Source organism: Pristiophorus japonicus, chromosome 14 (genome assembly GCF_044704955.1).
Source record: "Pristiophorus japonicus isolate sPriJap1 chromosome 14, sPriJap1.hap1, whole genome shotgun sequence".
In the NCBI taxonomy this organism is placed as follows: Eukaryota; Metazoa; Chordata; class Chondrichthyes; family Pristiophoridae; genus Pristiophorus; species Pristiophorus japonicus.
In genome coordinates this window covers 13,183,532-13,208,362 of record NC_091990.1, presented here as the reverse complement: position 1 = coordinate 13,208,362, position 24,831 = coordinate 13,183,532, and the positions used below count along the sequence as shown (strand labels likewise).

At 42.6% G+C, this 24,831-nt stretch overlaps 1 protein-coding gene across 1 annotated transcript in view; it reads left to right on the top strand.

The window, feature by feature from the left end:
- The window catches only part of smpdl3b (sphingomyelin phosphodiesterase acid like 3B), a 41,766-nt gene extending 17,160 nt beyond the window's left edge, over nucleotides 1-24,606 (top strand). Inside the window, exons 2-8 of the mRNA XM_070898907.1 lie at nucleotides 2,203-2,413; nucleotides 8,991-9,088; nucleotides 12,059-12,202; nucleotides 14,357-14,526; nucleotides 15,121-15,301; nucleotides 21,684-21,817; nucleotides 24,028-24,606. Of these exons, the coding sequence (XP_070755008.1) occupies nucleotides 2,370-2,413; nucleotides 8,991-9,088; nucleotides 12,059-12,202; nucleotides 14,357-14,526; nucleotides 15,121-15,301; nucleotides 21,684-21,817; nucleotides 24,028-24,393 (1,137 nt within the window). The 5' untranslated portion in view covers nucleotides 2,203-2,369 and the 3' untranslated portion in view covers nucleotides 24,394-24,606. The remainder of the gene's footprint in view (nucleotides 1-2,202; nucleotides 2,414-8,990; nucleotides 9,089-12,058; nucleotides 12,203-14,356; nucleotides 14,527-15,120; nucleotides 15,302-21,683; nucleotides 21,818-24,027) is intronic.
- The last annotated feature ends 225 nt before the right edge of the window (nucleotides 24,607-24,831 follow it).

Sequence of the window (24,831 nt, the reverse complement as noted above, 5' to 3'; positions counted from 1 at the left end):
TGTAGTTGTAAGTGTCAATGCACTGTTAATCAGTAGAAAATAACCTGGGTGGGAATCTAGATTAATTTCTGCTGTGGGTAAGGACCTGCTCAGAGGGAAATGAGATGCACACAGTTTTATCTTGAAGTTCGATAAGACATTTATGACTTGCGGGACACGATATTGGCTGGGTATCAAATTTCCTTTCTTTGAGCCATAATAAAAGTTAAACCTCTGGAACTTTGGTCATTAATTCAACTGAGTGATTGGTAATAGTGTGCAAGCTGCTCCAGTAACAATGGGATTTCTGAGCTACCTTTTTTTCATTACTAACTGTGGGATCATTTTCAGCCAGAGAGGTAAGGCTATCTCTGAGTTTAATGTTATTTGATTCAATCACAGGCGAAACCTCCAATTGCTCTCGTTAACTTATTAAGTTGTCTGTTTCAGCATTACTACGATGATTTGCCACCCTCTGAAATTCATGCTCCTTTTTCCCCTAAACTCTGTGTATATCATCTCAGCAATTCTCTGTCTTTTTTCTCCTCTGTAATATTCCCCCCCATCTCCCCTGAAGGCACTGATTTTCATTGGGTTACGGTCATCATCATCACAGGCAGTCCTCAAATGAGGATGACTTGCTTCCACGTGTTCACAGGTGTTTCGATGAAGGACCCGATGTTCCAGTCCTGAACTACATATTGAAGGGTGGAAGATGCCTGTGTGTGAATTTTTTTAACGTGTGGTGACCGTTGTACATCAGCCACCACACGGGCTTGACAGAGCTAGGTCTTGGTCCAGTGGCAAGGATTAACCAGGACGACTGGAGACCTGCTCTGCTGCACGGACCTAGCGCACACATATCGCAGTGTGGGCTGGGCCCGTGGGCCCTGTACCCTCATCTGTCGCATCTCCGCCACGATCTCTCACCGCTCTTCCGCCATAAACATTTACCGCATCTCGCCATAAACACTCACCGCTCATCCGTCCTGGCCTTCCTACTCCTCTGTACTTGGGCCCTGCTGATGTTCCTGCCCACGCTCCAAAACGGCGACCAGGGTTTTGATGACGTCATCCAGTTGCCCATCTCAAAATCGGCGCATACTTGGAGCAGTTCGCGTTGGAGGTTGAAGTGGTTCGCCGCTCCAGCTCTTTTATAGCCCGACCGATGGTACCACAGTGCCAAAGATCACCATCCTTTATACTTGAGGCTAGACATTGCCAGAAGGCATCAACGCGAAGCCCAAACCTGCCCTCCCTCTATATTCACCCAAGTGCACTTTCCAACAAGGGTTAGTAGATAGGCGCAATCCTGGCTGATTTTCCTCTCCCTAGCCATGGGCACCTATTGTGGAATATTTTACAATACTCAACACAAGTCTGATATCGAGAGTTCAAACAGTCTTTACTCGCACGCGTGGGGAGACCGCCTGTTCTCTGTCTAAAGCCAGGCTTCTCCAAATTGGTATAACAGTTTACAGTTATTTATACACATATATGACACGTTGTTTAATGTCTCCTCCCACCTTCTAGAACATTCCATTTGGTCTTAAGATATTGTTTGTCATTTCTGCTACAATCAGGTGTCCACCTTATTTAAGATAATAGACAGTAGGCAGTTGCGATTAGCATCAGATAGCAGTTAATCAGTCACGTTTCAGACAGTTGTGGTTAGCACAGTTGTCCTAACCATTGGCCCTCCATGGGTTGCCTTAAGCTATTATACAAAATTGGCAGTTGAGATCAGCATAACAATAACACTTTTTGCTTTATTTGTAGCCTTGTGCCCTGTTTCGCCACACAAGCTGTTACTGAATTCTGTTCACACAAGCCCAAACTAAAGCAGGCCTATGGTTTCTTGTAGCTTATTTCTCCGTCTTTCTTGTGCTCCCCTTTCAGTACCAAAGCCAAATGTCGCCAAACTACTACCCTGCCTGAAACGAACTAATTCCACACTGCCCGGGAATTGGAACTGGGGCCTTCTGATATGCTTGGATCAGTTATATAGCTGATTGATTTGCGAAAGCTTCTCTACCTTTCCTACAGATTGCACAAGCTTCCTCTGTGTTATTTTTCAGGAGGTATTTAATTTGCAATAGTCACTAAATGTACAGACCTGGTGTATTTTGTAGTTGCTGCCATTTCCTGCATTGAGATCTGTTGTTGTGATGTGAGAAAGCAAGAGGGGTATATTAATCCAGTGTCAATATTTGCCTTTGTTAGGTTGCTTTTGGCACATCACAGACCTTCACTGGGATCCTGATTATAAAGTGACAGATGACCCAAATGCTGTGTGCCCCTCATCTTCTAAACCTGTACCAAACCCAGGGAAGTGGGGCAGTTACCTGTGTGACTCCAACTGGGACCTCATCAACCTGTCGATTTATACCATGAGACACCTTCACCCTCACCCAGACTTCATTCTTTGGACTGGGTAAGTATTTGAAACTATCAGTGGAAATCAAAAGATAACAGCTAGATTGCAAAAATAAAGATTATCCTGATTGGTATCAAAGGTTACTATAATTAAAGGGATAGTGTCTCTATGAAATAGTGTGTGGCAAACTTTATTTTGCATAGGTAAAAGAGCAATGCATGATTTTTTTAATCATAATGTCATTTGTACGTAATGCAGTGTTGTCATGGTTTATCTTATTACAGCATTTCTTTGTAAACAACATTTATTGTGAAACATTTTCCCATGAAGAGCCCTTTTAACAATATTTTTGTTGTTAGATTGATAATCTTCCCTGTCCAAGCCAATGCATTTAAGCTTTCAATTAAACTGACAGCAATATAAAGAGTATCAGTTAGATTGGAGTGTAAAGATACAAAGATGGGAGGAAAAGCAATGTGCGAGGAGGACACAAAAAATCTGCAAAAGGGCATAGACAGGCTAAGTGAGTGGGCAAGAATTTAGCAGATGGAGTATAATGTTGGAAAGTGTAAGGTCATGCACTTTGGCAGAAAAAAATCAAAGAGCAAGTTATTATTTAAATGGAGAAAGATTGCAAAGTGCTCCAGTACAGCAGGACCTGGGGGTACTTGTGCATGAAACACAAAAGGATAGTATGCAGGTACAGCAAGTGATCAGGAAGGCCAATGGAATCTTGGCCTTTATTGCAAAGGGGATGGAGTATAGAAGCAGGGAAGTCTTTCTACAGTTGTACAGGGCATTGGTGAGACCACACCTGGAATACTGTGTGCAGTTTTGGTTTCCATATTTACGAAAGGATATACTTGCTTTGGAGGCAGTTCAGAGAAGGTTCATTAGGTTGATTCTGGGGATGAGGGGGTTGACTTATGAGGAAAGGTTGAGTAGGTCGGGCCTCAACTCATTGGAATTCAGAAGAATGAGAGGTGATCTTATCAAAACATATAAGATTATGAGACGGCTTGACGGGGTGGATGCAGAGAGGATGTTTCCACTGATGGGGGAGACTAGAACTAGAGGGCATGATCTTAGAATAAGGGGCCACCCATTTAAAACTGAGATGAGGAGAAATTTCTTCTCTCAGAAGGTTGTGGATCTGTGGAATTTGCTGCCTCAGAGAGCTGTGGAAGCTGGGACATTGAATAAATTTAAGACAAAAAGAGACAGTTTCTTAAACGATAAGGGGATAAGGGGTTATGGAGAGCAGGCAGGGAAGTGGACCTGAGTCCATGATCGGATCAGCTCTGATCGTATTAAATGGCAGAGCAGGCTCAAGAGGCCATATGGTCTACTCCTGCTCCTATTTCTTATGTTCTTGTGTAACACAAGAAAAAAAAGATTCTTCATAAAGAGTGAATGTCACTTGAACCCCCCAGATTGTGTTGCACCCTGCAGTCTCACTCCAGATGGAAAATGCTCATATGTAGATTTTGGGTGAGGCCTAGCTTTGATGCTTGAATTATTTAAAAAAAACACTCACCGTCAACATCCATGAAAAGTGTCCATGTATGGGAGATAGTGAAGGGTGCTCCATGCCCCGGAATTGTATTACAGCATGAGCCAGCATCTCACGGAGAGGAGGAAGGGAATAACCTGGCACGAGAAAGTTTTCTGCACCTACAAGGAAGTGCCTTGATATAAAGTCCACTGTCACTGTGAAAGCTGCCATGATCTCCAACTGTCTACCATGATGTTCTTCTAAGGATGGTGTGGCTTGTGACGTGTTGCATGACAGGATGAAGGTTAAAACACTCTGGTAATAATGCGTTCCCACACCATGGTAGAGCCAACAATACAGAAACAGTTCTGCTATTGCAACACTGAAAATTGATGACCTTTTTACGATATTAACCTACAAGCACATAATAAATTTGTGCGACATTTATATGACCGTTTTTTTGAAAGAAGCATTAACCCATTTAAAGTAAAGAGATTAACAACAATTTATATTTCAGTAGCGTGCCACACTCTCAGAGATTTTCAGAGCAACGGAGGGGAAAGGAGATAAACAGGATGGAGTTGAAGAGAAGGGGTTTCAGGAGGCTTATGAAAGCAAGGAAGGATTTAGGGAGGAACTTCCAGAGAGCAAGGGCTCAAGGAGCAGTTACCAAGACTGGAGCAGAGAGAGCCTGAGACAAGGTGTAGAGTGGAGGGCGAACAGACATGTCCAGCTGGAAAAAGTTACACAGGTAGGGTGGGGCAAGGCCATGGAGGGATTTGAACCTAAAGACAAGTTGATCTTAAAATTAAAGCGCTGGGGCATCCGGAGATTGGCAAGGCAGAGGTGTGGGACTGTAGGAGGTTGATGAGTGGGTTGCAGTACCTTGAATAAGCTGTGCCTTATGGAGGTGAGTAAGGAGAGCGTTTGAGAAGTTGCACTTTGATTTGATAAAGGCACGGTTTCGGTAGTGGTGATGGCGGAGTGGAACAAAGGCGATGTTGTAAAGGTGGAACATTTCCGCACTCTATCTGGAGGACCATCTACTTGTTGTCTCCTCACGATTGTACAGAGAAATTAGGAACTGACTCGAAGGATTAAGGAAATGTAAATGAGGGGGGAAATTTAACTTCGGCAGAGCGCAAAACAGGCGGAAGCTGATTGGCCACTCTACACAACCCTTTTCCTTTCCATTGACTTCGAATCAAGAGGAAAATCGGGCGGGAGGTATTGCGGTTTGCTCCCCCATCAGAGTTTAATTTCATCCCCCTGGTCTCTGGACCCTAAGGGTACGTGAGGAGATGTCAGGAGACCCTGAGAGATCAGATTTCTGTCCATCTATTATTCGATTTCTGTATTTTTCTGTTTTAGTTGACTTCATGGCACATTATTTCTGTTGCCATATAGTAACCAAAATGTTTTCTGCAAAGTTAGAGCGGACAATGTGTCACGGAAATTAGGACAGGGGAACTCCAGTGGGGGTGGATCAGTATTTACATGGGGTCCCTGGGGATATGCCAATTTGTACAGGGGGGCCTCCAGACAAGAAAGTGAAAACCAGTACTCCAATGGAGAACATGGGCGTAAAAAGCCATGCCCCACCACTCATGATAAAGTGCTTTACAAGAATCCTGTGCCACTTCACCAGTTGTAGTTCTAACTTAGTTAGAATCTGCTTAAGAGTTGTGTCCTTTGGCTTGACAGGCACAAGCAAATTTTTCAGAGTGTCGTACACCTCGGGCCCTGCTCCAGTTAAGAAAATCGCCCATTGTCTTTCCAACACCACCCGGTTACGGTTTTCATCATTGGGGAATTTGATAATATTTGCGGTGAAGAACATTTCTAGCCGCTCCACATATGCTCCAAAACTTTCACGGTCGCGTTGAAACTCGCCCAAATGCCCTATTATTGGCATAGGCACGGTCATCTGGACTCTGGCAGTTCAGACAAGTGTGCTTGTAATTTACCTTGGATTTGTAGCTGTTAATCAAAACAGGGAAGCTCTCAAAATCTCTGTCGGTTGACTGAATCCTACACCAACAAAAATTGCAGCTTTTTTCCCCCGATTATCCCATCCTTGTCGCCATTGTTGTATCTTCAGTACAACTCACAAACACACACACAACCTTAAGATGGCAGAACACTCCGGAACTCCAGTCAGGAGACCTATTCCCTCTTTATTTGTACACAGCACTGGCTGCAGTGCCACAGTAGTCTACAGGTGGCGCTATATATATTACAAAATAGGTGCTGGAGTAGACCATTTGGTCCTTCGAGCCTACTCCACCATTCAACAAGATCATGGCTGATCTTCTACCTCCACTCCACCTTCCTGCACTATCCCCATATTTGTTAATTCCTATCGTTCCCAAACATTTATCGACCTCTGTCTTGAATATACTCAATGATTGAGCATCCACAGCTCTCTGGGGAGGAGAATTCCAAAGATTCACAACCCTTTGAAGAAATTTTCTCAGCATTAACCCTGTCAAACCCCTTAAGAATTTTATGTTTCAATTAGATCACCTCTCATTCTTCTAAACTCTAGGGAATATAGGAGTAGTCTATTCAATCTCTCCTCATAAGGCAATTCCCTCATCCCAGGAACCAGTCTGGTGAACCTTTATTGCACTCCCTCCAAGGCAAGTATGTCTTTCCTTAGGTAAGGAGACTAGAACTGTACACAGTACTCCAGGTGTGGCCTCATCAATGCCCTGTATAATTGTAGTAAGACTTCTTTATTTTTATACTCTAATCCCTTTGTAACAAAAGCTAACATACCATTTGCTTTCCAAATTGCTTGCTGTTCTTACATGTTAACTTTTGGTGATTCACATACATGGACACCCAGGTCCCTCTGAATATAAACATTTTCCAATCTCTCTCCATTCAAAAAATATTTGCTTTTTTGTTTTTCTTACCAAAGTGGATAACTTCACACTTCCTAAACTCTAAGAAATATGGGCCCTGTCTACTCAATCTCTCCTCATGGGGCAATCCCCTCATCCCATGCAGGAAACGCGACAACCAATTTGTGCACAGCAAAGTCCCACAGACAGCAATGAAATAATGACTGGAAAATCTGTTTGTGATTTTGCTCAAGCTTACTTGCCTTTTTGAGTAAATTTGCTCAGTGTTTGAACAAGTCGCGAGAAGTATCACATTTAATCAAGCCATTCCATCTCAACGAGAACATTCAACAAGCATCAATTACACTTTTACACATCTTTAGGGATTAAGTGACTTTTAACGATTAATGTTAAGAAGTTCTTGTGTACAGAAATAATTATTTCAAACAGAAACTATGCAGATGAATTTGCGGCATATTTATAGTGTCGACACCATCATTTGGTCCAAATACAATGTCATGGTAAACTCTCGTGATTCTGCTTAATAAGAAATTGCACTTTTTCATGTTTCAGTGATTACATGGCTCCTAGAATCTGTCACAGCACAAAGTATAAGAGTTGAAAGTAAAATAATTATATATAACAGAACCCTTTTCTTCTTTTATGGATCTGTTTTGCGGAGTAATCATCTGTGCAGTATAAAGGGCGTGTAGGTTATATAGAGAATTGCATAGAGACTACAGTACAGAAAATGGACATTTTTCTCCACACAAGCCTTCTGCCACCGCTCTTCATCACACCAATCAACATATCCTTCTATTCCGTTCTTCATCTTGTGCTTATCTAGCTTCCCCCTAAATGTATCTGTTATTTGCCTCAACTACTCCTTGTGGTAGCGTGTTCCACATTCTAACCACTCTTTGGGTAAAGAAGTTCCTCCTGAATTGCCTATTGGATTTATTGGTGACTAGTTTATATTTATGGCCCTAGTTTTGGTCTCCCTCACAAGTGAAAACTTTTCCTCTACCTTATCAATCCCCTTCAAAATTTTAAATACCTCTATTAGCCTTCTCTTATCTAGAGAAAAGAACCCCAGCCTATACAGCCTTTTCTGATATCCTTGTGAATCCTCATTGCACTTTTTCCAGTGCCTTTATATCCTTCTTATAATATGGAGACCAGGGAGCCGAAATTCATGGTCTGGATAAGGCCCATTACCGCGGTTTTACGGCGGAATCGATTGACCGCCGTGTTGCAGTCCATTGGCGCCACGATCCAAATTCAGCTCGGGGATTTTTTTGTCCTGTCCCCACATCCTCCCTGCTGCTGCCGACCACCACAAGCACGTCATCAAAGCTCCCCCGCACCTCCAGTGCAATCCGCCCCAAATTTACCTTAAAAAATCCACGAGTCGCCGCGCAGTGCCCCAGACGGCAGTTTCTGTCGGTACACCTTGTCCTGTGTGTGTGCGGCATGGCAGCACTTCAAGGAGAGGGCGCACTGCCGCGGCCGCCATTTTTTTTTGCCAGCCGACGTCCCAATCGGCCAGCCAATTATTGCCCCGTGTTCAGCTGGGCCGCCAACAGGCAGCCTGGCACACCCTCTTGGGTGCCAGGCCACTGGCCTGGCCAAAACCCTCCCTGGTGGCCCAGTGAGCCGACGCCTCAAAATGCCGAACGCTCTCCCATTTAAGTGAAGGGCTCTGCCACCGAGTGACAGTGGCGGAGACTTGATCCCGTCCCAACTTCCGCCCCTCACCAGGACTGACCGCCGCACTTCTGCTCCCACTATGACCGACTTCTGGTCCGACGCGAAATAAAGGTCAAAGTGGAGAAAATCGCACCCCGCAGTAAAACCAGGTAAAAAAAATCGTAGGTGCCCCAGATTTCTGGCGTGTCTAAATTTCAGCCCCCAGAACTGTGCACAGTACTCTAAGGTGTGGTCTAACCAAGGTTCAATACAAGTTTAACATGACTTCCCTGCTTTTCAATTCTCTCCAAGAGTTATTTTTTTTACAAGGGATCATTCCAAATGTGTGCCTTATGTCAGCTCCTGTGGTTTATTAGAGTGTTGGAAAGAGGTTCGACTACTGTAGTAAATTCTGCTTTCAAACCTAGTTTACATCACAAACCTGACCAAAGTCTGCTCTGGCAAAAGTGTTTTGCAATGGGAAATTAAGCCCACCGTGGTCCCAAGATAAGTCGAGGTCACAATCCCATACACAAGTGAAAGAAATGTGGGAGTAATGTTTCTAGCAATTAAATTCCTTTGTTCTTCATTGAACATTCAGTGACGACACGCCTCATGTCGCTGATGAAAAGCTTGGTGAGGATACAGTGCTGCGGATAATAGGAAATTTAACCCATCTGATACAGGAGGTGTTTCCAGGTACGTGGCAACTATAAACAGTGACTCTTATCAGAAGAATGACTATTAAGGGCTGGATTTTTGGCTTTAATGATAAAGGGGCGGTAAAGTTTGCACATGGGATCAGTTTGCGCCTTAGTCATCAAAATTGGGCAGCTGGGCCCTAAGTGTGGGGCGCAGCGCTAAGTGAGGCGTTGTACCACTCTTGGGGCGTTAGCGTGGGAAAATCCCGAGCTAAAGAGCCGGGCCGGGAGCGCTCCGAGAGACACCTGGGGAGAAAACAAAACCTGAGAAACCCCACAAAAACATTCCCAATACATAGCCAACGCCACCACAATATAAATTGCAAAATAAATTAAAAGAAAAATCAATCACACTTACCTTAGGACGGCATTATTTACCTCTCTGCAGTCGGTATAGGTTAGACCACCCGTTTTCCCAGGTGGTCACTGCGGGGCGCGCTGCGGGGTGTGCGGGTTTGGCGGGAGTCAAAAAGCGCACTGGTGTCACAACCAGGGGCGTTGCACACCTGCGCAGCTCTTCCGGGCAGTGCTGCTCTGCGCCAATGCAAAACCGTCCCCGAAAACCTTCGCAGGGTGCTGCAGGTTGACTGCCTGCCCAGAAGACCTCATCGCCGCCATTGCCGCCCCTCAGGGGCACAAAACGGAGCTCAAGGGACTGGAAAATCCAGTGTTAAGTGTGTTCGTGTGCATGACCAGCCTGAAAGGAATCGGACCACCAACCAGAACAACTGGTACCTCGAATAGTTCAAAGACACTCAGTTCATTCACCTCATCATAATGTGATGATTTTTAACAGGTATTTCTCTGGTACAAACTTTACGTTGCTTCAAGATGCCACTCTAAAGGAGTAGTGCCGTCATGAAACAAAAGCTTTTAATGTTGCATGAGTGAGGGACAGCCATGATGAAAATAGCAATCTCATACACAAATCAGACAACAAGGAGGCTGATGCAATTTATATTATTTCATTTGAGCTTATGAGGTTTTTCTTTTTCATGAAGATGATGGACTTTTAAGGATACCATAGAGTTGGGTTAATGCAGTTTTTTTTAAACAGTTCGTTCAGGATCATAACCCAAAGATCTTCTACCAGAGGGAGAGGGAACTATAAACCAATCACACTGGACTCAATTTTCCAGTTTGTCGCAGGCACCTATGAAATAGTTAACAAACAATGTGTGCCTGTTTGGATTGATTTTGTGCCTTGCTTGTTATTCCCTTGCTGACACTCTTACTGGTAGCATCCATAGCCAGTATTGAGGCCATCTCAGTAACTCATAGTGAAATCTATGTCGACAGGCTAAACAACCACTGCAAAAAAAAAAGTGGAATTCACATTACAACATGTGAACTGCCTGTGTTTGCATAGTCTTAGAATTAATAATTAATCACTCAAAGTTAGTCAATTATTACATCGATAAATTATTTTTAAAATCTTGCTTGGAATGTGGACTTCCTATCCCTAGACTTTACTTCTTATCTCGGTTTTTGGTCATGGTTTAGGGTTAACATTTACCATTGTAAATTGCTGTGTCAACACTTCCCATTCAATTTTGAGTCACCTATGGAGCAAGTTTCTCAAGGCTTTCTCCAAACACTGTTGCCATCTTGTACCTACAAAAAGTTTATATGAATCAATAAACAATGCTGAAAATCAACATGATCATGGAATCAGGCAACATGGGAGGCCATTCAGCCCATCATGCCTGTGCCAACTCTTTGAATGAGCTATCCAATTCATCCCACTCCCCTGCTCTTTCCCCATAGCCCTGCAAATATTCCCCTTCAATTATTTAACTAATTCCCATTTGAAACTTATTATTGACTTTGCTTTCACCACCCTTTCAGGCAGTGCATTCCAGATCATTGCAACTCTTTATGTAAAATACATAAATTCTCCTCGTTTCCCCTCTAGGTCTTTTGCCAATGTTAAAACCCTTTATTGTCTCTTTTTTTTTTACAAGGTCACTGAATAGAACACATCTTAACAAGTCCAAAGTGACATGAGGAAGGCACTATGCTATTAAAAGCAGCTTGGATTGTTCTAGTTTGTTCCAGTGGTCTTATAAACATTATCACAGGGGGTAACACAGATCCAATATTCATAGGGGTCGAAATTCCGTTCTAACACCACCCGTTACCACCGAGAGGGGTGGCAAAAGGACGGCTGAGTACTCACTGTTGGTGGCGACCGAGTTCCTCGGCTCACGGTAAATTTAGTTGGGTGGTGGGGGCGGTGCCAAGACGTACCACTGCGCGTTCTGCCCTCGGCCGCCACCCAGGTGGTGACGTCATCGAGCGTGCAGTGCCCCCTTGCTGCCGCGGCTGCGAAATTAGGTGAGCACGGTGGCCTTACAGGCAGGCGTCCGTACAGCCTGAGAAAGCTGGCACGACATCGGGGGATCAAGGTAAGTGGTTATGTTTATTTTTTTTAGCACTTATGTATTAATGGGACCAGTGGGGAAGTGTGGGTGAGGGACATCGTCAGAAACTTTTTTTTTCATCTTGCATGGCGGCAGCCTACCGTCAGGAAATTCGTTCGGCCTCCTGAGATGCCGCTCCGTTGGCGCCCCAGGATGAGTGCGCAACGCCACTTTTAGCGCTGTTCTCTCATCTTTGGGCGGGAAAGCTGCATTTTGCAGTTTGAGGCGGCACCTACCGCCTGGCGTTAAAATCAGCACTCAGCCGACGTCATGCCTCAAAAACGGCGGGACCGAATTTCGACGCCATAATGTCTGTGATTAGGAAACCAGTGCTTTGTCTGATTTGTAGGTAATTAAACAGTACTGTATAATATATATATCGGAAATATAAAGGGCATATTTCGCTCAGAACTGGTTGAAATGTACAATTAACTTTTTTTATGAATCTGCTTTACAAAGATGTTAATTACTGCTAATAACCTGTATGTTGTCATTTTGAATCCATAGAGATTTTTTATCTCTAAACGCTAAACATATCTTCACAGGCATTAAAGTTTACTCAGCGATGGGAAATCATGACTTTCATCCGAAGAATCAGTTTCCTGATGGCTATCACAGGATTTACAACAAAACTGCGGAACTATGGACACCTTGGATGGACCATCAATCTATCTCTATGTTTAACAAAGGTATGGCAAAAGAAAGACAAGCACTCCTCTGTTTTCTGATAGACAGGCCAAATGCAATTTGTAGGTCGTCTTCTTCTAGCCCATTGAGTCCTTTCTCCCCGTTTTCTTCATACCTGCTCCGGCAGCCTTACGGTACCTCGTCTAAATGATCACTCTTCATATGTGCGTCTAGACAGTGTATTTTGGCAGGCCATTCCTCATGTATGGCATTCAGAGCTGAGCTCAGTCCTGTCCCTAACTGAAATCCACAAATGCATATTTTCCTGCAGGCATCATAATGACTGGAGTGGAAGGGAACTCCTGCCAGTCGGATGAGATGCTAAACCGATGATCTGTCTGCCCTCTCAAGTGATGTAAAAGATCCCATGACACTATTTTGAAGAAGAGCAGGGCAGTTCTCCCATTGTCCTGGCCAATATTTATCCCTCAACCAACACAACTAAAACGAGTCATCTATCTCATTGCTTTTTGTGGGACCTTGCTGTGCATAAATTGGCTGCGGCTATAGTGACTAACAGCAATAGTGATTGGCTGTGAAGCACTTTGGGACATCCTGAGGTTGTAAAAGACCTCTATAAATGTAATTGTTTTTTCTTTCCTTTTGATTTCTCCCTTTCCTTTCTCGAGGGCATTGAGGCCGATTTCAGCACCAACATCATGACTCCAGATGCTGGATCGAACATTGTACTTTCCTGGGCTCTCTGGAAAGTACCACAGTGGGCCATCAGGGGGAGTCCTGGAATATCTTTGGGGACACTTTTCTTCCACTTTCTTCTAACTTTGCAAGAGGTAGCACAGCACCATCTTAGCACAGACAAGGAAAAATGGAATTTAGATAGTATTCCATGATGGGTTTTTAAGTTGAAGCCATTTGGAACAGTAGTTCCTCCAGAGTTGGTGGTGATAATTTTAGACCCTGGTTATGATGGTATGAGACAGTAAATTTTCAAGACTAAGATCAATAGGTTTTTGTTAGGTAAGGGTATCAAGGGATATGGATAAAAGGCAAATAAATGGAGTTGAGTTACAGATCAGCCGTGATCTAACAGAATGATGGAACAGACTTGAAGGGCTGAATGGCCTACTCCTGTTCCTATGGCAGTAATGGCTTTGGGAAAGTTAAGGATGACTATAGTAGAGGTAAAAGCACCAAGAATGTAAGTAGTAACTCTCTAGCTAAGCACCAGTATTTATTTCTTCAGATACTTGCCTAATTAGTAATCCTAGTTACATGACCCTTCTGTAAGATCCTGCTTTACATAGGAACATAGAAAATAGGTGCAGGAGTAGGCCATTCAGCTCTTCGAGCCTGCACCACCATTCAATAAGATCATGGCTGATCATTCCTTCAGTACCCCTTTCCTGCTTTCTCTCCATACCCCTCGATCCCTTTAGCCGTAAGGAACATATCTAACTCCCTCTTGAATATATCCAACGAACTGCGGTCGGGAATTCCACAGGTTAACAACTCTCTGAGTGAAGAAGTTTCTCCTCATCTCAGTCCTAAATGGCTTACCCCTTATCCTTAGACTGTGTCCCCTGGTTCTGGACGTCCCCAACATCGGGAACATTCTTCCTGCATCTAACCTGTCCAGTCCCGTCAGAATTTTATATGTATCTGAGTTTCATCCAGTTTATGTGGAGCAAGTTGGCTTTCATAACACTGGAGTTAGTGGGGATCACTATTTTATGGTGCTTTGACTGTGAGCCTGCTTTTTTGTATATTTGCTGTGATTTCTCCTAAAGTGAAAGAATATTCATGAATAAAAAGCCCCCAAAACATAGCAATTAAATGATTTGCCTCACAGTGCTGATAGCCTCTGGGGTGCTAGTCCATTAGAATCCACCAGCAACAGGTAGGCTGCTTGGCAGAGAGGCTTAAACAATGGTGCATTCCACCTTGCAGAGGGAGTAAATGGCTTTGACTGTCTGGGCCTACAATAGGCATGGTCCTTCACATGCAGTCACAGGGTTGCATTGCCGTTGATCATGGAGAGATGCAGGCTTGGACAGTATTGGCTTCCATTGGAGAGATACGGCCATTTGGGAAAAAGGAGTAAACTAGGAGCAATCTGAAATTGCAAAGAAGTTGATGAGGGAGAAATACCCACGTTTTAAATGGCTCTTCTTAATGGACCTTGTGATTGTCTTTAGGAGCTTTCTACACTGAGAGGCTGCAGGGTCGGACTGATCAGCGTATCATTGTTTTAAATACAAACCTCTACTACATCAGCAATAAGCTTCATGTTGGGATTAGTGACCCTGCTGGCCAGCTTAAATGGTTTGAAGAGGTTCTTTCAAATGCAGTGACAGTAAAAGAAAAAGTAAGTAGTAACTAATGCTTTATCTCCAAATACATATACAAAATATCAGATCAAAAAAAGAGAGAGTCAATGCTTAGGTCTCTTTTCCTATTAAAAAAAACGAGGAGTGGGTAAGAAGTTTGTTTATAAGATTTTTGTTAGTAATTCTGCCACCATGCAGGGAGTCTGAGAGGGAACCTAATGGAGAATATTAGCTGGTTGATAGGATGGAGAAAGTCAACCTGGAACAATGTTTTCAGATACACCAACATGGCAGGTCAAGAGGTCACATGTTCAGGGTCATTGTATTGTGTTCAATCTTGGACAATGAATGTGAGCAAGTTAGACACTGGGAGCATCTCTCCACACACACACATGCACTCTTTCCATGGGGTCAGGTTACTAGATAGCAATTAGGAGAAGGAACATTGACATTTACCCCTTCTCTAGCCTAGGGATACAGAGGCTGACTATCATTGCCAGCGCTGAAACGATCTAACAATACTATCAACAGGAACCAACTTAATTTGTTGAGCAATATAATATGAAATAATAATTGTATTGAGATGCGTATGAGCCAACTGTGTATCATCTGTATATTCTCTGCCTTCATAGGTTTATATTATTGGACATGTGCCACCAGGCTTTTTTGAAAAGAAGAGAGGGACATCTTGGTTTCAACACCATTTCAATAAAAGATATGTTGAGATTGTACAAAAGTATCACAGTGTAATAGCCGGTCAGTTCTTTGGACACCACCATACTGACAGCTTCAGGATGTTTTACGACCATTCAGGTAGTGAAATGCATTTTTTTTTTTTTATTCCTGTGCTTTTTGTTCTAACTTTCCCCCTTGCTCTCCCGATGATGCTGACTCCTGCTGGTAGGTAGGTCCACAGGCAGTCTTTCATTTCTGAGCTAAATGCATGGGTATTGGTGGGCTATTCAACTGAGTGGAGGGCACAACAACTGAGTCTGATCCATGTGGCATCACTCCCTGATAAAAGTGTCTTTACTCTGGGGAGGGGGAGTGGAGGGTCACCTTGGGCTTGAAAAAGCTTTGGAAAAAAAGTACAGCAAACACCCATTTTCCGGTGGATACTCAATAGTGATCTGGAGCGGGAGCTCTGGCTGATGAATCTTCCTTCCTGGCCCAACACTGCTGCTGCTGCTGGAACTTCACTACCAGCCATAAAATTTGCTGCCAGTGTCACATTACACGACTTTGCTCCACTGTGGATTGGCTGACTTCTCAGCCTACCTGCCCAGCCCAGCAATGCATTACAGCGGCCCTGGGGGTACTTGTGCATGAAAAGGTTAGTGTTCAGGTACAGCAAGTGGTTCGGAAGGCCAATGGAATCTTGGCCTTTATTGCAAAGAGGTGGAGTATAAAAGCAGGGACGTCTTGCTACAGTTATACAGGGTATTGGTGAGGCCACACCTGGAATACCGCGTGCAGTTTTGGTTTCCATATTGACGAAAGGATATACTTGCTTTGGAGGCAGTTCAGAGAAGGTTCACTAGGTTGATTCTGGAGATGAGGGGGTTGACTTATGAGGAAAAGTTGAGGAGGTTGGGCCTCTACTCATTGGAATTCAGAAGAATGAGAGGTGATCTTATCGAAACGTATAAGATTATGAGGGGGCTTGACAAGGTGGATGCAGAGAGGATGTTTCCACTGACCGGAAAGACTAGAACTAAGATAAGTATAAGAGATAAGAATAGAATAAGGGGCCGCCCATTTAAAACTGAGATGAGGAGGAATTTCTTCTCTCAGAGGCTTGTAAATCTGTGGAATTCGCTGCCACAGAGAGGTGTGGAAGCTGGGACATTGAATAAATTTAAGATAGAGATAGACAGTTTCTTAACCGATAAGGGATTAAGGGATTATGGGGAGCGGGCAGGGAAGTGGACCCGAGTCCATGATTGGATCAGCCATGATCGTATTAAATGGCAGAGCAGGCTCGAGGGGCCATATGGCCTACTCCTGCTCCTAATTCTTATGTTCTTACGCATCTTTTGCATGGCTAACCTGCATGAACTTTGTGCAGTAGTCAGAAATATGGCAGAAGGAGATACCATGGTTCCTTTTGTCAGTTAACAGTTAAAACCAAAAGCGAATATTTTGAGTGGAACCCTTCACTGGTGTATTAATCTCTTTCTCTTTTGGATATATACAGCATTGGTGGCAATTGTTTTTATCTGAACAACATTTGTGATCAGATTTTGTGTCTCTGGGTTTGATGGAATTTCACCTAAAAAAGAAAGATGTGTATTTATATAGCGCCTTTCACAATGTCCCAAACCGCTTTACAGCCAATTAAGTACTTCTGAAATGTAGTTACTGTGTAATGTAGGAAAGGCAGAAGCCAAGTGTGCACAGCAATAAATGTAAGGTTTTTTTTCTCTCCTTTTGATTTCTCCCTTTCCTTTCTCGAGGGTATTGAGGCCAATTTCAGCACCAATATCACAACTCCAGATGTTGGATCGAACATTTTACTTTCCTGGGCTCTCTGGTTCAGTACCACAGTGGGCCATCAGGGGGAGTCCTGAAATATTTCACAAAGGTCCCACAAACAGCAATGTGATAATGACCAGATAATCTGTTTTTTGAGGGATGAACATTGCCCAGGATATCAGGAGCATTCCCCTGCTCATCTTCGAAATAGTGCCATGGGATCTTTTTTGTCCACCTGAGGGGGGCCGACAAGGTCTTAGTTGAACGTCTCATCCTAAAGATAGCACCTCTAACAGTGCAGCACTCCCTCAGTACTGCACTGGGAGTGTCAGCCTAGTATTATGTGCTTGAGTCTCTGAAGTGGAACTTGAACCCACAACCTTCTGACTCAGCGGTGAGAGTGCTGCCCACTGAGCCACACACAGCCTTGTCCATCAATTAGCCATTGAAAACAGATGAATGCTTCTTGGGCTGTTGACGTAATATTCACATTTAGGGACGGTCCACAACCAGGAACCTAAAGTCATTAGGCAGGATTTAGCGAACTCCGTATTAACAATCTCGAGCGTGCCCAATTGTTTCAGTGTCATTGCTGATGCCCAGATGATGCCCAGCTATGTAAACTGAGCAAATTCAGAGCACTAGCGAACTTAACATACATTCGCCAATATAAACACACTATAAGGGGGTGAGCAAGGAAAATTCAGAATAGTACATCTGGTTTTCTCCTGCTCTGTGAGTCAAACTAAGGCTTCAGTCAGTGGCTTCTCTGCTTACCTGCATGAGCTGACATTCTACTACACTGTGCAACATAATGGGACAATTTTAACTTAACTTGTTGGGCAGGAAACCTAGAGGATCAGGTTTTACACCCCTCCCAATTTCACTCTCCATTAAAGTCAATGGGGAGTAATATTGGGCGGGATGTAAAATGTGTGTTCCACCCAATCCCGTGGGTTTCCCACCCAATGAGCTGTTAAAATTACCCCCATATATAGTGTGCAGAGGTTTCAATCACTGAGCCCATTTTCCATCAGTATCTCAGAAACTGTGCGATGAACAACAGTAGCTGGAAGGCAATTTCTGCAAAGGTCACCCACCCTGGCATCAGTGAAACACATCTGCTTCTCCCTGAATCAGGAGCTCTGTTGAAGAAGATAAGGTAGCTCGAGCATTTAAAACTAAGGCATTGGAACAGGCATTCACACCAAAACTACTGCTTTCCAGTTAGTGATTTTTGTATTAAATTGAGAAACCAAGGTAAAGGGTCAAAGACCTTTAAAAGCAGAACATCACCAATGTTGAAAACAGGAAGAGCAGTTGAGGTAACTCAGGAACTAATGATTAGGTGAAGCCGAGCTTCAGTTTTTAATGTCTGAATATTAGAGGAGAATGAAAGACTGAGAGAAGTAATGAGTTGCACAGTTTTGAGGTAATTGACAGTTTTGAGGGATCCCACAATCCCTTGGGAGCACAGGTGCTTAAGGAGACCTCACAGGCTGGAGAGGCACTCTGGAGACCTGCTGTAAAAGACTAAGGTCACACTTTACTTTGAGCTCACAGTATCCAGTCAGACTCTTTATTCATATACAAAACTTGAGGTGAGAGAGGGGGTGTCACAAATCATGTAGTGTGTGAAGGCAGTCGCATATATTTCAAGTTATTCCCATCTGAACGACCAAATAAAATTAAAGACAAATGTCCATCCCCAACTAGTAAAGCAAATCCTGACTCAGACTCAGTTGAAGCATTCAAAAGAGAACAGTATACTGACTTGGGGCAGGATAAAAATGAAAATATTCAACACAAGTCCTAGATGATGGGACAGGTTTGATGATCAAAGTGATCTTTTTTCACTCCTATATGCATGTTAAAAAGACTAACATATGGTGAATCTCTGGACAAATACACCTTTCAAGTTGTAGATCAAGTGTCCTTCACAGTAAATTTGATCTTGAGGTGACCCAACATTATAGTGAAAAGCTCTTGTGATACTTTATTATGTGACTGCAGTCCTCATACTTGACCCTTTCACTTTTTGTCAACCACCAAACAAAGTTTCCAAGAACTAAGGAAAATGGAATCGTTACTCAACGATGTAATAGAGAAGCATCTAGAGACCGAAAATATCATCGTCAGCACAGATTTCAAAAGGGAAGGTCATGCTTGACCAAACTTATTGAATTCTTTGAAGAAGTAACAGAAAGAGTAGACAAGGGTAATGCAGTAGATGTAATATATATATATTTGGATTTTCAAAAAGCCTTTGATAAAGTACCGCATAGTAGACTCATGACTAAGGTCAGGGCGTGTGGAGTCAGGGGACAGGTAACAGAACGGACAGCAAGCTGGCTACAAAACAGAAAACAGAGTAGAGGTTAAGGACAGCTACTCAGACTGGCAAAAGGTGGGACCACTGTTCACAATTTACATAAACGATTTGGACTCTGAGAATTATTAAATTTGCGGATGACTCCAAATTGAGGATGGGGGGGGGGTTCGTTAATACAAAGAAAGCATGTGATAAAATACAAGAAGACATTAATAAATTTGCAGAATGGGCTTTAATTGGCAAATGAATTTCAATACAGGTAAATATGAGGTTGTGCATAGGAAAGATTGAGCAGGCAGGGTTTTGTTTCTCTAGAAAAGCGAAGGCTGAGGGATGATCTGATAGATAATAAAAGGGTTTGATAAGGTAGACGTGGAGAAAATGTTCACACTTGTGGGGAGACCAAAACCGGGGACCATAAATATAAGACAGATAGTCGGTACTTATTTCCAATCGGGAATTCAGGAGAAACTTCTTTACCCAGAGAGTGGTAAGAATGTGGAACTCGCTGCCACAAGTAGTTGAGGCAAATAGCATAGATGCATTTAAGGGGAAACTAGATAAGAACATGAGGGTGAAAGGAATAGCAGGGTATGCTGCTAGGGTTAGATGAAGAGGGATGGGAGGAGGATGTTGTGGAGTGTAAACACCGACATTGACCAGGTGGGCTGAATGGCCTATTTCTGTGCTGTAGACTCAATGTAATTGATGTAAAATTGCTTCTTGAGAACACTTTGCACAATTGTTCTAAATGTTCTGTAAACTTGATAAACCTCAGTTTGAACTCTCCCCTGTAGATCCACTTCTGAGTAATCCAGTAGTTGCACTTAAGAGGTTCAGAGTAAGGCCTGCGAATTCTGACTCCTGTAATTTAGAGTCTTTTTTAATGTTTATAATTTACATGGGAAATTTAAACATGAGACTTATGCATTTTTAAACACTCCATGTGAATTGCAAGCCTGTAACAAACATCTGAATTAGGCTCCACGAATCACAAAGCGAGCGTTAACAATACTGAGACCATTTGAGCACCATCAGTTAAGGCAATTTTATTCTTTTTTTGCAGAGACCTTCTAGCATGGCCTCTGGACATGGTTGTCCATGCTGACCTCACTCTCTCTGTTAAGTATGGAAGAACTCCACAAGACTGAGTACTGTGAGCTAAAACTGATGTGACCTTGGTCTCTTTAATACAACTCCAGAGTACCTAAGCAGCCTGGGAGACAACCTTTTATACTCCCTTGCACGAGGTGTGCAGGTGACCCTTGGGCCTCCAACAGTTGCGCCCTCTAGTGGCAAGTCTTACACAGTTACAATATTTACATACATAACACTCTCCTTACCACCACCACAGTAAAACTCGATTTGGTTTTCAGGCTTATTTTTATTTACTACTGTCTGAACATAGAGTTTCAAATATCTAAAACAGATGATTCTGGTTTCTTCAGTTCTCAAAATAACTAAATTTGGAAGTCATCTGCCTGGACAAATCCAACTCTTCCTCAGAAGCAAAATGTGCAATTGAAAACTCTCCAGTACTGTATATTTATGTCTAACTCACTTTGCATAAGATTTCCAAATGCAGCTTTGGTGCTCTCACTAAATTACTGGTTACATAATGACATTTTTTCACTCCACTAATTATCCCATTCTTGAAATCTTGTTTTTAACAGGCTTCAAGGGATTTTGTCCAGACAAGGGTTGATACATTTTTGCCAGTCTTGGCACTTGTTTTTCTTTGAAAGGCACAAGTATATTTACGTGTGTGTTTGTTGGAATCAGCTTGAACAACTTGCATTTATATATCACCTTTAATTTTTCAAATGTCCCATGGCCCTTTACAGGGAAATAACAAGAATGTACATCAAGCCATGCACAAACACTAAGGCAGATAACTGAAGACTAAGTCGAAAAGGTAGCTTTTGAGGACAGAGAAATAAAATTAGAAAGGTAGAGGGGTTTAGGGAGGGAGTTCTAGAGAGTGGGGCTGAGGTGACTGGAAACTTTGCCACCAATGGTAGACGAAAGCAAAGTGCGGGTAGCAGGGGAGGGTTGCACAGGAGACCACAGCTGGAGGACCAAAGGCTGCTTGGAGAATGTAAGGCTTTAGAAGAGGTTGCAGAGACAGAGTGGAGTGAGGCTGTGGACAGACTTGATGAGGACAAGGATTTTGAATTAGATGCATTGGTGGACAGGGAACCAGTGCAGGTCAGCAAGGACATGGGTGATGGGTGAGTAGGACATAAGTGAGTAACAGGATACAAGAGCATTAGAGTAGCTTCACTTTTGAATAACAAAGACATTGAATCTTGCGACTGTGGGTCATGAGTTTCACAGCAGGTGGACAAAATGCAATATTGTAAGAGACATCTTTTAACCTTTTACCAGGATCTCCCATTGGAGTTATGTTTATTGCACCTGGCATTTCTCCATGGAAAACAACACTACCTGGTGTGGAGAATGGAGCTAACAACCCAGGGATTCGGATATTTGAGTATGATACGAATACATTGGAAGTCCAGGTAAGAGAGATCCACGCTTGCTACAGTAAATATATCAGCACTTCAGAATTTTGTAGATACTCTTAAGATGCTTCCTTCATGTGTTCTTCTGATTCCCTATCAGGTAAAATTGCCACACATTCAATACCAAGAGGTGTAAATTCTGTTGTGGCATTAACATAGAAACATAGAAACATAGAAAATAGGTGCAGGAGTAGGCCATTCGGCCCTTCTAGCCTGCACCACCATTCAATGAGTTCATGGCTGAACATGCAACTTCAGTATCCCATTCCTGCTTTCTTGCCATACCACTTGATCCCCCTAGTAGTAAGGACTTCATCTAACTCCTTTTTGAATATATTTACTGAATTGGCCTCAACAACTTTCTGTGGTAGAGAATTCCACAGGTTCATCACTCTCTGGGTGAAGAAGTTTCTCCTCATCTCGGTCCTAAATGGCTTACCCCTTATCCTTAGACTGTGACCCCTGATTCTGGACTTCCCCAACATTGGGAACATACTTCCTGCATCTAACCTGTCTAAACCCATCAGAATTTTAAACGTTTCTATGAGATCCCCTCTTATTCTTCTGAACTCCAGTGAATACAAGCCCAGTTGATCCAGTCTTTCTTGATATGTCAGTCTCGCCATCCCAGGTCAGTTTATACATGGATTATAATGACAGTTGAACACATGACACGCCTGATAAAAGCAGGTGCATAGCCTACTTTTACAGGCGTAAGAGTTTTAAAACACACAAAAACATAATAAAATGACATTTTAAAAACACACTTTGTTAAAAATGCTGCCCACTAAGTTTATTTTAAACCATAATTTTAAAAACTTTAAAAAAAAACAGAAAAATATATATATTTTTTTGTACATAAATTACTAATTTAAATTAATGTTAAGTATGTGGTGTATTTTTTTCTATTTTTTTTTATTAGTGTTTTGGGTGTTTGGGGGCTGTTTCTCAATCATAATAATGGGAACTCCTACTTATGGAGTTCCCATTATTATGAATGAGAAAATACTGTACCTAGATTGGCTGCCCAGAGCCATGTGACTCCAGCTTCAGCTTACAGACATCCTGATGCGCACATGCTCAATCGCACAGAGAGCAGAGGCCTCAGGACCGAGATCTCTAGTGTGTGCAGCAGGAACAGGTAAGTGAGCATCTTTTTAAACTTTTTCCACTCAATCACCCGTGGGAAGCAGCCGACCGGGATTTCTAGGCCAATGTTTTTCTCTCTAAGCTAGGTAGTGGTTTAAAATATAGCTGGAGAACTACAACTAACACTTTGTTAAATTTATTAAACTGAATTTTAAATTCAACCATATTATGGTCACTCATTCCTCGAGGATATTTTACTACAATATAATTTATTAATCCTGTCTCATTGCACTGTACTATATTTTTTATGTTTTTCTTTTAGATTTTCTTTTTTTCACGGAAGCCTCTCTTAGGGCGCTCCAAGGCCGGCTGTTTTCTTCAGGATTTTCATTTGCTCAGCCGGCCTTGCGCCCTAAAAGAAGTCCCCAGGGCCCATCTGGTGAATTTTGCAGCTGGAGACGCTAAGCATTTCCTGGTTCAAAATTTACCGCTCCATTCGGGTATGGAGCACCGAATGTCCCAGCGGGGTGCTGGAAGCTGGCCGGCCACCCGGAAATGCTTTCTGCCACCATTACCGGCCCTCTGGGGCGAAAACAGAGGCAGCAACAAACCGAACATCAGCCCCAAGTCTTTCAGACCAGCGGATCCCAGATTTGGCTCCTTAGAGCCGAAATTCCCCTGTTGTGCACCTCCCGTTAGCATCTCCGTGGGGTGCTAATGGGGCACGAAAGTGACTACACTCAAAGTATTTCATTGGCTGTAAAGTGCTTTTGAGACGTCTGGTGGTCGTGAAAGGCGCTATATAAATCCAATTCCTTTAAATGTAGGAAAATGCACATTTTAATCTCAAAGTCTTAAGAATCTGGTGAAGGACATCCTTTAAGACACTTTTGTTCCTGAAACCCTGTTGTGATACATCAGGTCTAATAGAGTGGTCTCTCTTTACTACTGTACTTATTTTTTTAATGGAAGAGCTCATTGTCATGAAATACATAGTCAATTTTAATGATTTATTTGCATATTTAAGCACTCACTGATTTTGATTTTATGGTCCGTTACTCGTCAATAATTCACACTTAGATTCGCCACTACCATAATAACTTCTGACTTTACTTTAGGATATGGTGACATACTACTTCAATTTGAGCTCTGCCAACACAGTGGCTCCACTGTGGCAAATGGAGTACCGTTTAACAGAGGCATTCAAAGTTCCAGATGGTACAGCTCGATCTATGCAAATGGCATTGGATAGGTTATACAATGACAACTACTACCTGCAGAAATATTATAAATATAATTCCGTAAACTACGATTTAACTGAATGTGACAGTAACTGCAGAATTAATCAGATTTGTGCAATCAAAGAAGTTGATTTTGTTAAATATGAAGAGTGTGTACAAAGAGAGAGCTCGTCTTCCACTCTTACTGCACATGTATCTGTCATTTCATCTCTGCTGCTTTCCATTCCGTTTCTTCAATTCTAGCATACACCAGATCTATATAAATGTGCCAGAGGATCATAGGCATTGTTAATGTACAATTTGAGAGTGACAATAGTTCTACTTCAAAAACCACATGACTTGATTCAGTATGGCTACTCTAGCTTGGATCCTCATCAAGCTAAAACAGAACAATCCATTTAGTCCTTTGACTTTTGTTCATGTATGACCCTGTAATTAAAGGTTATTGAGAAGAAAGAAATAATGCAGCTAAACAGTATCTGTCGCATCCAAATTAACTTCTGGATACTCATCTGAAGACAACCAACTTCATGGCATGACTGAAATCTTCAAACCTCTATATAATGGTTCCAGTTTCAGAATAGACTTTGCTTAGTTGGACATGAAGAACTTAATAATGGTTGTTAAACAATGCCTTGGAATTGTTCACTTCTGTCAAAGTTATACATTGCCAACTTGTGT